Source organism: Apus apus, chromosome 4 (assembly GCF_020740795.1).
Source record: "Apus apus isolate bApuApu2 chromosome 4, bApuApu2.pri.cur, whole genome shotgun sequence".
Taxonomy (NCBI): Eukaryota; Metazoa; Chordata; class Aves; order Apodiformes; family Apodidae; genus Apus; species Apus apus.
In genome coordinates, this window is record NC_067285.1 from 23,517,343 (window position 1) to 23,531,975 (window position 14,633).

The 14,633-nt window shown below is 35.4% G+C and overlaps 1 protein-coding gene across 1 annotated transcript in view; it reads left to right on the plus strand.

The window, feature by feature from the left end:
• LRMDA (leucine rich melanocyte differentiation associated) overlaps nt 1-14,633 on the plus strand; it is a 641,174-nt gene that overhangs the window by 531,873 nt on the left and 94,668 nt on the right. The window contains exon 6 of the mRNA XM_051619408.1: nt 10,165-10,249. Within this exon, the coding sequence (XP_051475368.1) occupies nt 10,165-10,249 (85 nt within the window). The remainder of the gene's footprint in view (nt 1-10,164; nt 10,250-14,633) is intronic.

The window sequence follows — 14,633 nt, forward strand, 5'->3', positions numbered from 1 at the left end:
TAGCAACACCACTCTGAGCTCTATTAATAACCTGCAGTGTGCAGTGATGAGTCTGATTCCAGCATTCAGTATGCTGTGTGTATGCCAAGTGAATAAAATGCTGGTTTTAATCTGCTGTTACAAAAGTTACTCTATTTGCATTTTAAATAGGTTACACTACAGCACCCCCTTCTGCTGACTAAGAAGTGTAACAAGAGCTTTTAGCTGCGATTCTGTTATATTCCTACATGACAGAACGTCTTGAAAGCATTTTTAACCTTCTCGTTTCTTAATTCCTGTGCCTATTAAACAAGGAGAGCAGTACAACTCAATAGTCATTAAGCTACTGTTATCTTACAATATTTAGGATCTAGCTTTCCTTTTTGTAGCATTGTCCATACTCTGAAAAACTTGGCAAGCTGGGGACAGCAAAATGAATAGCAATGCAATGCAAAGTAATCCCTCTTGGGATTACTTGGAAACGATTATGCTTGGTCAGTGAAACATCTACACGTTCTGCATTCCTCTAATTGTTGTTAAATGTGTTTCCAAGCTATGGTATTACGTTAATGGATTAATTTATGAAACAGCCTCAGAGGTTCCTGCCCCCAAAAAGCAATTTACCTCGCTGATTCTTCTCTCTTCACTTTTGAAGAATCTGTGGACATCAGATTGGCAAAAACAACTGTAGAAGTACTGAATCACCTATGCTTCAAAATACACGTCTATGAAAAGTACTGAGTAACTGTATTGTATGTAATATATGTTTGAGTTCTGCACCTGTGTTTGTATGATGCTTCTATGCCATAGCATAGCAAACATCTCAGTAATTACTTCAGTAGTGCTGTGTTTTGTAGTTGCGGTACAGTAGGTTGAAAAATACTACAGGGAATGACTGAAGGAAACTTAGAATCTAATATATTATCAATGTTCCCTTCACATAAGTGATTTACCTATGCTTTTATACCTTCTGTTGAAGTTACAATGTCTAAAAACTGAGTGCTGTTCTTTCACTCCCTTAGAGCTGTTGGACAACGAGTGAAATGCAGTACATGAGAGGTGAACTTAGAAAAAGATTAGCATCTAGAGGTGGTTCACTTTACAAGCTACCTCAAAGAATTTGTCTATGGCAACTCAAAATTCTCTAGCAAGAGTTGCAGTTGTCTGGTTTGGGGTGTGAAAGGCTTAGTTATGTGTTGGTGGGGGTTGTTTGGTTGGTTTTGAGCTTTTTGTGTTTAGTTGTTTGTTTGTTTTTTGTTGTTTTTTTCATGCACTTTATTTTGCTAGAGCTTAGGCCTATTAAATCATGCATACTCTAAATGAAAAGAAGGTAGCATATGTGTTCCCAGAAGGTGAAGAAGGTAAAGATGCTGGTAAAGAAATGCAAGGTAAAAGGTATATTTCTTGTTTGGACTTACTTTCCCTAACTCAGGTCAGGAGTCAAAGACAGCAGATTTTCCTTTATTGGTCTGTGCTTTTGGGGGTCTTTTTTATTTCTTGTTTTTCAGTAATACCAGTGTAAGAGAAGGAAAAAACATTAAAAAAATCTGTTTTAGGTGTGAGTATGATTTAGCAACTTCCGATGTATTTTTTCATGTGATTTTAAATGGATTTATTCTTATCTTAATATCTTGTATTAAGTTTCACAGTAATAGATTGCTTATTAGATTATATTAATGGGTATTCCTTTCATCCGCTGTTGTGTACTGGAATGTTAAAGTGCTCCTTTAGGAACAGATCCCGTTATCCATCATAATGAAAGATACTGAACCACTTGCACAGTAAAGTTTAACTCATCACAAATGAAAATATTTTAATCTGGAATATGGTTAAGGAGAGGTGATAAGAGTGAAGTTACTTTCATCCAACTCTTTAAACTGAACCAAGTGAGCAGCAGAACTTCTTGAATCCTTCTGCTTTTAAATGTAGGTAGCTGAGATAAAATTTTTAAACACATACAAGACAAATACTTTGCAATAAGATTTTTTTTTTTTTTCCCTACTGATCTTGAAAAAATAGTGTTAAGAAGGTGCTAAAATTCTTGGCTTTGAGAGATGTAAGTTGACAAAGAATCGCCTTGGAAGTCAAAAAGCCCAACGGGTGTTTTTGTATGCTATATGTTACAGTAGAACAAATCAGTTCAGGCTCCTTAGATGCAGTCATTGCCTTGTGATTATATTTGTGTAAAGTCTTGGAGCCTATGATCAAAGAAAGGTATTTGTGACTAGGTCTAATCCAGGCTCTTTAAGGTGTTGAACTGGCATGGGGGGAGTGGGGGGGGGGAAGAGGTTGATAGCAGCTGGGATTTAAATTTATTTTTGCTGAACTTTTGTTTTGAAAGGATTTCTATTATACACTGCTTCCTTTTCCATACAGAAGATGGATCATTGAGTAAACCTGAAAGGAAAAGAGGATATGGGAGGAAATGGGTGGGGACTTTGAATTAATCTTCTGAAGAAAATTGTTTGATCAGTGGGTAGGAGAGGATGAAAACCTCTGATGTTGACAGCAGGCAACTTTCTGACTAGTGTGTGATTGACAACTTTGATGCTCCAGTGGGGAGTGAGTGTCCAGCCGTGCTCAGGCATCCTCTGTCTGTGGGTGGTAGTGTTAATAATGTGGCAACTGGAAAGATTAATTGTGGACAAGCAGCAGGATTATGAGGAGGGCTTCACAGGTTTAAAAGGAACAGTGGTAGAAAGGCCTCTGATCTGTCAGCCCAAAAGGAAATTAGTTAGGGCAGGCTGGAGCAGGCTTAGAGAAGGGTGCAGGGGGAGGGGAAAGATAGAGTAATGATATAAGGGAAGTATTTAGGACATTAAAGCAAAACGAAGAGGATATTGAAAAAGGTCATAAGGGGATGGGGCCGATGTTCTTGGAAGACCTTAATACACTGCATCCTCTTACAGTACATGCAGAGTTCAGCTTGTTTTTCAGGGAACTGCAAAGGGACTTTTGTATGGTTAGAGATACCTCACTTCCAAAATGAACTCGAGTATAAACTCAAATTAAGAATGTTCACTGATATCTAAATGCAAAATATATAGGAAAGAGTTTACTTAAGCTATTTCTGCTAGTTACTAGCTACCATGTGCTTTATTTCCCACCCTTTTTGGCAGAAGTAGGGATTTTGCCAATAAATTCTGTGTTACCATTAAACAGGCCATTCATCATGCTTACTAATGTTATTAATCAAGATACACCACAGTACTCTTAAAATGAGATCATTTTGATAAATCATGTATGACATTAAAAGACTTTATTCCTTTTAAGTGCAATTTAGGCTGTAATTTTTTTCCTCATTTATGATTCATGGGAGAAACATGGATAAAATTCCCTTGCACATTTACACCTTATCTTCAGTAATAATTCAAAACTGCTCTTAGATGAAAATTCGAGGTCTGATTCACCAAAGCTGAAGGCCAGCTCATTATTTTCTGGCATTCAGTAGTCAAAAAATTATGTCCATACTTTAGGTGCTTTTCACAATAGTTGAATTTGGCTGCACACCAGATGTATCGATTACACTCAGTTAAGCCTAAATGCATAAGAATTATCTGATGTTCATTTACATTTTTGATCCAGTTGCACCCTGCTTTCAACCTTGCAATTTAACATTAAGTGAAAACCAAAAGGTAAAGACGGTTTCAAGTGAGAAGTGAGAATCTCTCTTACATGAGAATAAGGGAAATATATTCTGAAATGCTTTGAATCTTCCTGAGCTCCACTACTTCCTTTAAATAAGCAAAATTCTCTTGCCTTTTTTTGTTAAAGGTCAGTGGAATTGGAAGGCCAACCAAAAGATAAGATCCCTGTTCTCCTTGTCATCCTAGTACTACAATAATTTGGCCTACTCTATTAATAGCATCATGTATGAAAATAGCCTTCTAAAATGCCTGGAATGAATATTTGTGAAGTTCAAAGTCACACTCTTAATTATAGCAGAAACACTTGTGTTATTTATTAAATGTAAAAATGTCAGAAATGGGTTGCAGCATTTTTTTGCTAAGTATTAAGTATTAGATAAAATTTTGTTTATTCTTGTGTTTAGAAATATTAAAAGGAAATGTCTAGTAGAGAGATTTGATTTTAAAAGCAGAAGCATTTAAATTTAACTGTTTCTCAAACCATGATTCAAAGAGGATTGGCTTATCTGAATTACAGTCCCCCCTTCCTTCAGCAGCTGAAAGTATTTGAAGGAATGTGTGGCTGCCAAAAACAGCAGACCATTTGTATTGTTGAACCTTTGGTCTCTACAAATTTGTTTTGATGCAGCAGATGTGCAGTACATCCTGATATTACACAGGATGTTCCCTTACTAGTACTGTCCAAATAATGGGATTTTTATTCCTTGAAAAAGTGGAATTTGAGGATTAAATAAATAAAATTTTTATTTGGTCTAATTAGATTCCCAGATTTTTGAGAGCCAGTTGCCTGTGTGTGGCTGACTTAATTTTCTTCTAGATGTTACGGGGTTTTTTCCCCTTCAGACTTCTTGTTTGCATACCAGAAAAACATTTCTCACTTCCACGTCATACTAAGAGTTATGCATCACAGACTTAGTAGTTCAGACTCTTGATGATTTTTTTTTTTAAATTATGATTATTAGATTAGATTAGCAGGCAAAATAAGTCTAAAGCTAAAAAAAGTCACTTATCCTACCATTACCTGCCCTTAAGTTCCTTTCTTGTCTCATTAATTCCCTTTATTCTTAAAAAAAAAAAAAAAAGGTAGGGAAAAAGTTTCCCTATATTTCCCTAAAAATTATTTCTCATGAGATACTCTTAAAAAAATAAATTTAAAAGGGCATATTAGTTCAGAGTAATCAGTTTGTGTTTGTCTTTATTAGGGCTGGTTAAATTATTGTCTTTCTTTCTTTAAATGTTGATGAAATTCAGATCTTTGTGACATTCAGCAAGATACAAGACACACAGTTTAATGCATGAGATTGAGACAAAAGTGAGTGATAGGTTTTCCTTCTCATAATTCACCCTATGCTTATCTGCTAGTTGTCCTTTTTTTCAGTACATTGGTCAAATGTCTAAAACCGGATTTAAAAATAGAATACTGTTCCTATGCTGGGTCAGGATGTTATCTTAGTAAGCCTGTGGAGATCAAGCAATCTGTGATAATACCACACATTTGTTTCTCCCTCTCCGGCTTAATTTACATTACTAATTTTATGCTGGAGATTTAGTAAAGGCAACAGCTAACTCATAGTTAACTGTGCTTGGCTGTGGAGCCATGGAATTGGAAAATCCTATTTAATCAAAGAAAGTTGTTTCTCCTGTTTAAGCAGGCCATGTCACCTGTTGGTTTTCTGGAACATAACAGTGTGTTTGGATTGGTCACAAACTCAGGCTGAGTCATTTGAGACCTCTAGCCTTGTTCACAGTTGGGGAGAAGAAAGCAAGACCTTTTGTATAGCCTGCCATATACAGTGGTCCCATCAGGCCCTGTTTTTGTGTAATTTCTAGTCTCTTTCTTTATCCCCTCATCCCTTCTCTCACACTTTATGCTTTTCTTTCACTGGCTTTATGGTTCCTTAGTTCATAGAAATGCAAAAGCATTGAAAATAAAGTTGTTCTTCCCAAACCATTCCCTAAGGTGGAATGGTTAAATATTTGGTGTATTGCCTGTTCCTGTAATGTTTTCTGCTGTCACATGTTCTCAAAGACCTCACAGTGAAATCAAAGCCCCATTGTGCTTGGTACTCTGCAAACTCCTGGGAAAAAACAAGAGTCCTTCTAAGGTAGTATTTTGATACTCAGCAAACATGTCATAAATTCAATCTAAAATGAATACTTTTGTTTGCTTGTTTTTGTTATTAGGCAGGCTGTGTTTACGATCAAATGCTTGGTTTATATATGTATATTCAATTTGTAAATAATTTCTACTTAGTTATGTCTAAAATTTTGAAGGAAAAAAATCTTGAGGAGGGGTTCCATGGAAAGTTTTTGTACATTGTGCCCTGTGATAGGATGACGAGAGGCAATGGATTCAAACTGGAGCACAGGAATTTCTACCTCAACATGAGGAAGAACTTATTTACTGTGAGAGTTACAGAGCAGTGGTACAGGCTCCACAGAGAGGTTGTGGAGTCTCCTTCTCTGGAGACTTTTGAGACCTGTCTGGATGCCTTTCTGAGTGATCTGCCCTAGATTTTTTTGGTCCAGCTCTTTTGAGGTCCCTTCCAACCCCTAATATTCTGTGATTCTATCATTTTATCACGAATGTGAACAAGTCACGATGGTCTAATATATCTCGTGGGTTAAGATGTGACTTGCTGCTGTCAATGTGACAGAGGTTGAATCAATACATTGCTGATGCATTGGTACACAAATATTTTGTAGAGTTTTCAAAATATATTTGATTTATTGAAGACTGTTGTTATTGTGTCTCTTGGGGAAGGTATATGTGCTCAAGAGATCCAAAATGAATCCTTTGCCTCAGTAGAGGATTATGCAGACATTTTAAAAAGTATTATAAGCTATGTATCTGTTAAAGTATGAGTAATTTTAAGCATTAAGTACATTTGAGACAGAATAAGCTTATCAGGAAAATATTACCATTTGTTTACATAGGGTTTTGTTTACATAGGAAGAGTTTTTAAAATGCAAATATTAGTTGATTCTTTAAGTTGGAGCTGTACCACAGGTTGTCTCATTAATCATACAACTTTCTAGGGAGATGTCGTCGTCAATTTAAATGATGTATAATGCAGTGATTTCCTTCATTCTTAGTTGTAGTTGCCCCATGGATAAATTACAAATATTTTAAAAGAAATAATACTTTATTTCTAAATACAAGTTTTGCATCTGAGAGTGTGATACGTATCATTGGGCTGGTCACTGTAATGGCACAATATTGTTTTCCTTTTTTTTGAATGTGAATCACCGAATGAGAAGCAATGAGCTTTCACATTGCTAAGGTCATTTCTCTGTCACCTTACTAAATGACCAGGGTTAAAACTGTGATGAATTAAACAACAGTATCACAGAACACAAGAATTGTTGATAATTGTGGGTCAGACTTAATAGAATTAATATCAGGCTGTCCCCAAGCATTTTGCTTCCTTGTCAATTCCCTGAAAAAAATTAGTCACACTCTGAAATGGTGGAGATTTGAGATATTCTCATACTAGATGAGAAGCATGTTGCAAAGGAAAAATCCCTAACACTTAATATCTTTGTAAGGTAACAGATACAACAGAAATCTTAGTCTTTGTCTTGAGCTTCGCAGGAAATAATAATTTCTTAATTATTTTGGTTTTCTGCTACCATATCTCATTCTGCGCTCTACTGTCTCTCTTTCTGGTGATGTCTTGATCAAGCTAAGATTTCTCTTTGTGGCATCCTTTGAAAATATTGGAATTTAATGCATTTAGGTAAGGAAATCTTCCTTTGTTTCCATGTGTGTATTGAAGCAGTTTTACTTCCCACTTCTTTCTTTCAGTGCATTGTGAATCTATTGAACCCTTGTTAGGAACATGCCAATGTGCGGCTATTCTTCCTGTATTGTAGAATTTGTCAGGCATAATATATTAATAGCTACTACAGTTACTAATGTGTATAGGTGTGTAAAGAATTTGTGGCATGCCTTACAAACAATAGCAAATATGTGACCTTGGAATCCTGGCAATAACAAAAACATTCCAGCGTTATCAGTCCTAGCTGGAACACTTACTGCTAGTTAAAAGAGAGCTTACTGAAGGAAAGAAAAATTAGTAAAAAGGAAATTGGCTTCATCCTGGCTCAAACCAGGACAAGTCAATCAAAGAAATCCACCTCTATCTTCTTATTTTGTAATTAATCATATCCTCAAAATTTTTACATACATATATAAATTGAAATTAATTAAAAACCAGATTTACAATGTCTGGTTAAGATAAAAGTGTAAAATAGGCTGTAATATTCTGAAGAAGAAAAGCTTAAATACTAATTCAGATCTTCATTGCCAGACTAAACCTGGGAACAAGAATCAGAAATCCACAGTAATGGTAATTAATCATGGTAACAGTTTATTGAAGGCTGTTACTTAGAAGTCCTCTTTTTCATAGCTTTTGGACTCCTAATTGATATTATGTTAAAATGCTAAGAGGTAAATTACTGAGCAGATTAGTATACTAGGCTTTTGCATTTTGGAGAAGAGCTGTCAATTTGTATGTAAGACAATAGTTCTAGCCGCATTTTTGTCCCTAGCAAAAATCCAGTCATAATATGAAGACAAATCATGCATCAAAACAAGTATCGTGATAGAGACAGGTTTGCCCAAACAGTCAGGATGCTTTTTATCAGATATTAATTAAAAAAAATAGAAAAACCTGCCTCCACTTTCTCACCAGTGAAAACACATCCTGCTTTTCAGAGAGGTAACATTATAAAGAGAACTCTCACCTTCAGCTAGAGTGAATAATCCTGTGATTTTTGTGAGCTGTAAACATGCAGCTCAGTCTATCCTGGACTATGAAGCATGGGAAATCTTCCCTCTGATCACCAATATGAGCTGAGGGTACATAACATCTCAGAGGATAAGGTAAATGACCCTAACATCCAGCAGTGTAACATATGAAATTAATTCCAAGAACTGTTCACAACTGTTTTCTATGACCCTACTTGTTCTGGGTAAGACAAGAAGCTGTTTAACATAAGACTTCGTCCCTGTGAATCACTCCAAAACCTGGAGGAATAAGTGGTCTCATACTGTATACTGTAAATGTTATCTGCCTATTCAAGTGTACTTATTTGGGACCCTGATAACAGTGAAGGTTTCTCTTTGGTACTTTTAATCTCAATGTAGACTGTTGACAGCTTGATGATAGATTTTCCTAAAATTACTGGAAGAGACTTTGCCTTTTCAGCAATATACCACTGAGTGAGCAAAATTCAAGAGCTTCTAAAAAGGACATTGGAGTGAAGGGGCAATTTAGCTTTATTTCCAATTTTAGGAAAAGAAAGAACAGGAGGGCTTGTTGATCGGTGTTTTGCTGTTATTTTATGTACAGTATATAATTCCCTGTCAAGTATAGAACAGTTTTCATTACCTTTAAGCTAAGCATTCAGTTAGAGCAACTTTAATTCTATGGATTATCATTGAGGGTTAGGATTATTTGCGTAAGCACTGGCAGGAGTTCTGAATCATGTTTCTTCAGAGTAAGTCTGTGCACCAGCAGAAAGACAACTGTCTGTTTGCCCTACCACATACTGATGTTTGGCCCTAAGCTATTTTCCAAAGAGATTTGTATAGATTGTATTACTCTTAATATTCACAGGAATATTTGACAGTGATGGCATTGACATGTGACAGTTATGTCTTCTAGTATTGGTGACATATGCATCAGAAGCTCTTTTTGCACTGACAAGCAACGACAAATACAAATAACTTTGAAGAAAGCTTGTTTAAATGAGTAGTACCTTCAGTTTTATTGGAACAGGTCACCAAATACCTCAGTAAAGAAACTCTACCTATTATTACAGGAAAAGATTGCATTCTTGCAAGCATTATACTAATCCAAATGTTGCAAAAAACCCCATAGTATAAGGTATAGAAGTCAGAAGGAAAATACAGTTAGACTACTCACAGCCTAAGTTATGCACATAACCAAACATTTGCTAAATGGAGGTATCTGTGTCTTCACATTAACCTGTAATTTTTGTCCAAGCTAAAAATTGTTGTACTTGATAATAAATACATTATAAAAGAGTACTAGATTTTCATACCATGTTCATCAACATTACAGAGGCTGTAGATGCTGCAGTAGGAAAAAAGATGAGCAACCAACCAAAACTAACCCCCAAAATATAAACTTTGAGTAATTTTAATTAAACCAATTATTATTGTTTAGGAAATGTATTAATAATGATAAAATAATATTAACATCAATATTATGTAGGTAATTAATATTACTATTGTCCGAAGACTTCATGATAAAGATGGTAATGTTTTGAAGCTGTGAGCTTTATGAAAATACTCTTTTAATAATTATACCTACTATCACACTGTAAACTCCTGTGAGTACAGCTACCTTGAAGGATTGCAGGCATCCTTAACAAAAACAAATTAATTCTCCATGGCCAGCAACTCTGCACCTGTAACCACATCACAGCACTCATCTTGCAGGTGCATCCTCTTTGTGTAATAATTGACTTTCACTCAGAGTACTGATAATATTGTTCTATCACACAGGCTTCTAGTGATGCTGCCTCCATCTCTCCAGAGATGCACTATACACCTCTGCCTTCTGGATCCAGAGACCTCACCAATCACAGAGGTATGAACTGATTTTTTATTGGTATCAGCTGCTGCAAGGTGGTAAGCTTTGCTGTGGGACCTTCTCTGCATTAGTTACTGCTGCATTGGCACTTTATAGAGAACACTGTGCCTTTCAAGCACTAGATGACAAAACTGTACCCGTCAAGACTACAGATTTTAACTCATATTAAATAGGATTTAAAGGTGGTCTACTGGGAAAGCAAATAAATCTATGGATAATAGCATTCAGTGATATATGTATGTATGAGAGTGAAAAATGTAAAGAGATTTGAGTGCTTAAATATTTCTAAGTATCTGATTACATGCAGCATTGGTAATTTGAGTGAATTTGTAAACTTTCTAATATATGTAAAGGGAGAACTTTTTGACAATTTAACAACTTAGGGCTATAATTTTGAAATATTAACATATTTTGAGTGCAGTTGGAAGGGATTCTTCTCTGGTTTTCAACATTAAAGTTGGATCAGTGTTCAATTTCCTTTTTTACCAGTCCTTAGGCCTTAAAAAGCACCTTGGGCAGATTCTCCAATTATTGCTGCATACCTGTGAACCAAAAAAGTTCTGGGAACAGGTGAAAAACTGGAGCAGTCAGGAAGGGTAAATTCCGAGGTCTTTGACCTCTGTTCTAAAAAGTAAAAATTTAGAAAGCTTGCAGCATTTTGCAGCTTGAAATCTGTGCAACAGCAATCTTACTTCCCTTGTCATGCATTGATTCCGTGTTGATTCCATGATGTAAACTTTTGTGTAGAAGTTTATATAGGATACCAGAATCAAGTCAGTCCTACATTTTTTAATTCATGGTAGCTTAGTTTTAGTGTATATTCAAATTCTGCTGCATTGCAGAAAATCTAGGTAGCATTAGTACTTGAAACCTACTGAAGGAACCAGCCAGACAATGCAACTGAGTAAGGAGCCGTGAATCAGGTGGGAAGGTTGAGGAAAACAACTGATTAGACTTTAATTAATTGCAACCTATATCACTATTGTTCTGCCAGGGCTAAAGATGGGTGTGCAGCTACGTGCTGGTCATGGTGTAAATTGCTACAGCGTACTGGAAATTAGATGTCCTGAAAGTGCTGTCTTGCGTGGTGTTCTGACAAATACCTTATATAGTAACCGGGTACTTTAAAGAGAAAGGACCGAGCCAAATCAAAATCCTGGATTTGAGCACACACCTAGACTTCAGAGATTTAAAAACCCAAAAAGCGAACTAATTACAATAACTGCAAACACATACCCTTCCTCCCCCAGTTTCTAATTGTTGTTGTGGCTTTGATTTTCAGGTAAGCATATTTACTTTGAAGTTGGATTTCTGGTATTGGATTAAATGGCTATGGTCTAGTAAAATGCAAATAGAATGACAATGTTGTAAATGCCAAAGTTCTATAGAAATACTTAAAAATTGCCATAAAAAACCCAGGAATCCTCAGATCTGTTTACTTAGATGATAGGGAATTAGAAGTGTGGCTTCATGGCTGAGGCTGGAATCTTGGCAAAAGAAATGCCAGTAGCATTAAACATCAAAAGTTGTGTACCTGCATTATTGATTGCATGAAAGCAAATTTGTGGCTGAAGTAGGCGTTGCAGACATGTCCATATGGGTGTTTGTTCAGAGCTGGAGCTTACCAGGGTCTAAGTACCACTGTCTTAGCTATCTGTGGTTTGAGAATGCCTGCTCTCTTACCATGAAAGGGGAAAATTCTGCTCTCCCAATTATCAGCTTTTTAGCCATAGCTCTTCACATAGTTCATTATTAATTCTGTCTTTACTATTGCCAGAAATACGCTACTTTGCATGTTAAACACGTGCTTGGAAACTTCCTTGATGATTAAGCACAGTTATAAATAAAGTTAATGGAAAAAGAGTGTCATCCAAAAATAGGCTAAAATTGGCCCTAAAAGAGATATTGTTAGCATGATCCAATAAGTTTATATCTATAAAATACATTAAAAAGATATAATTAAGAAAACTTTCCAAAATTCCAGGTGTTGAAAATAAAGCTTGGAATAACCTGCTGGCAGGACTCATTGAGTCAATCAACTCCTTTTATACAAAGAAAAATCTCTTAAGTTCACAAGCCCATAGAAGATTAATTGGTGTCAATAGAAAAAATTCCAAGAAAAGGATGAAATGCTTAAACATGCTTTTTAAAGTTCTGATTATCTTAACATTTTTTTCTTCACTGAATGCTGTTAGTGTTTTAAAAAAATTATTGAATCAGCTGTTGCATATATAAATAGTGGCAGTTTTCAATGCAAACTAGAAAAAAGAATGCTGTAACTCTGTGAGTGCTCTTATTTGTCCCTGGAGGGACTTGTGTCTACCAGAATCTGAAATTCTGGCAAATGATTTGGTACAGCTGTAAATTGATTTTGGAGGGGAGCAGGAGCAAGCTGATGTATTTGAATGGTACAATTTGACTTGGACGTTTCTCACTCTATTTTAGCTTTGAATTTTGCAGTGAGAGCAAAATAATATAATTTTGCATGCTTTTCACCCTGGATCCTAGGGCTTGCATGTTTATGCATGCAATATGTTATATCCGGATAGGATCTTGTCTTTTTGTGTTGTCTCCATATTTTGTACAGACAATATTCAGGAGTTGTAAAAAGCTCTCTCACTTTCAGAGCCCACAGAAACAGTATAGGACACTGCAGCATCAGTGTTGAATGATACAGAATAATCACTGTAAATATTGTATCAAATGTTACAATGTTTGAGTATATAAGTACATGAAGAGAGCAGTAATTGTTGGATACACGTTTTTAAGTGCCCCATCTTGGCAAAGTTGTTTTCCCTTAAATTGCTTTGTTTCTTAGACCCACTTTTCTAAGTTGAACCTTTACTCAGTTCTGTTTGTATTTTATTAGTAGAAAATATATTGGCCTCTAAATTCTATAGAGGTTTTGGGCACCTGACAACAATATGACTTGATTCTTTATGAGATCTAATTGCTGTCCCATTAGGCAAGCCTTCCAATGTGGTAATTTTATAGCTATCTTTATTTTAGTTTTTGATTAAAAAAAAAAAAAATATCTCAAAATCTTAATGGTCTTTCCTTGGTCTTTTTTAAAGTAGCATTTTGTGTTTCATTTTATATGGTTTTAGACAACAGTGATTTACTGGTGTGAAGTTGGTACAATTCTCTTACCTAGATAAAATGAGTCATTTTAAAGACATGTCCTGCTGTCGTGCAACGTACTTCTTTTATTTTTAAATTCTATTGTTTGTATTGTTCTAGTTTTCAGATGAAACAAAATAAAATGGACCCCACCTTTCTTTCTGCTTGTCCAACTCTATCTATCTTTAAGAAGAAAATCAGTTACTTATACTTGTTCTTAAAAATAAATGGCTGTGCTTCCAATAAGCAAACATATTGAAATACAGTGCATTTTAGTAGAAACTTGCTCCAAAATTTCTGCTTCAATAATTTATTTTAGTGGTTTATCTGTATGGCGCAGGTAGCCTTCTGCTTCTAATTCATAATTTTTAAAGTACATACATATACAGTCTAAAAATAGAGCTTTCAATTCTTAATGTAGTTGAAATAGATGGAAAAATAAATTTTAAAATTGTAGTAGTGTAATTTTAAGGATAGTTTTCTTGATGTGTGTAGAAAGGTACCCCACCCTCCACCCCTCTCAGGTTTCGTATTCCTTTTCCATAATACCATCTTTGGTAAGGCAGTTCCTTTGTTGTATGTAAGCATTCAAACTCACATTGCCTTCTGAAAAGAGAAGTGCTTTCCAGTTGGGGGGGGGAAATAGTAATTTATCATTCTATCTCTTGAGAAGCAACATTACTAAATAATTGCTATCATGAAAATCTTTTTTTCCCATATTAAAAAAAAAAAAAATAAATGCTGGGTGCCCTTTGTATAAACAGATATTTTATAGCATTGTGTATTACCTGATTTACTTGAAAACCTATTCCTTTGCCAAAGCCATTTGGTTTCCAGTAACATTTTGCAAATTACTCCTTTTCTTGCGCTGTGTTTCTGGGAACAACCAGTGGTTAAGTTTTCCCCATAGCTTACTGGTAAAAGGAAGGAGCAGTTTCCATTGAAAACTTAAGTCCATATTTATGCAAGGAGTTTTTAGAGCCTTAGCTTGGATTTATACCAAGGTTTAATAGTTCAAATCTATTCTGGCTTCAGCATATTCTGGCTTCAGTGAGAACTTCCTGAAGAAATCCATTGTCCTGTTTTGGTGTTTATTCAGTTACTTATCCTACATTCCAGTATGCACATGCATTACATTTTCTTTGTTTATATTTGAATGATGAGTGCCCAAAGGAACAGTTGTTATTTATTCTACCAATATACCCGAGTCAGCTGACAGACACATTTTCTTATTTTCTGAAACACTCTAATCTGAATTTGA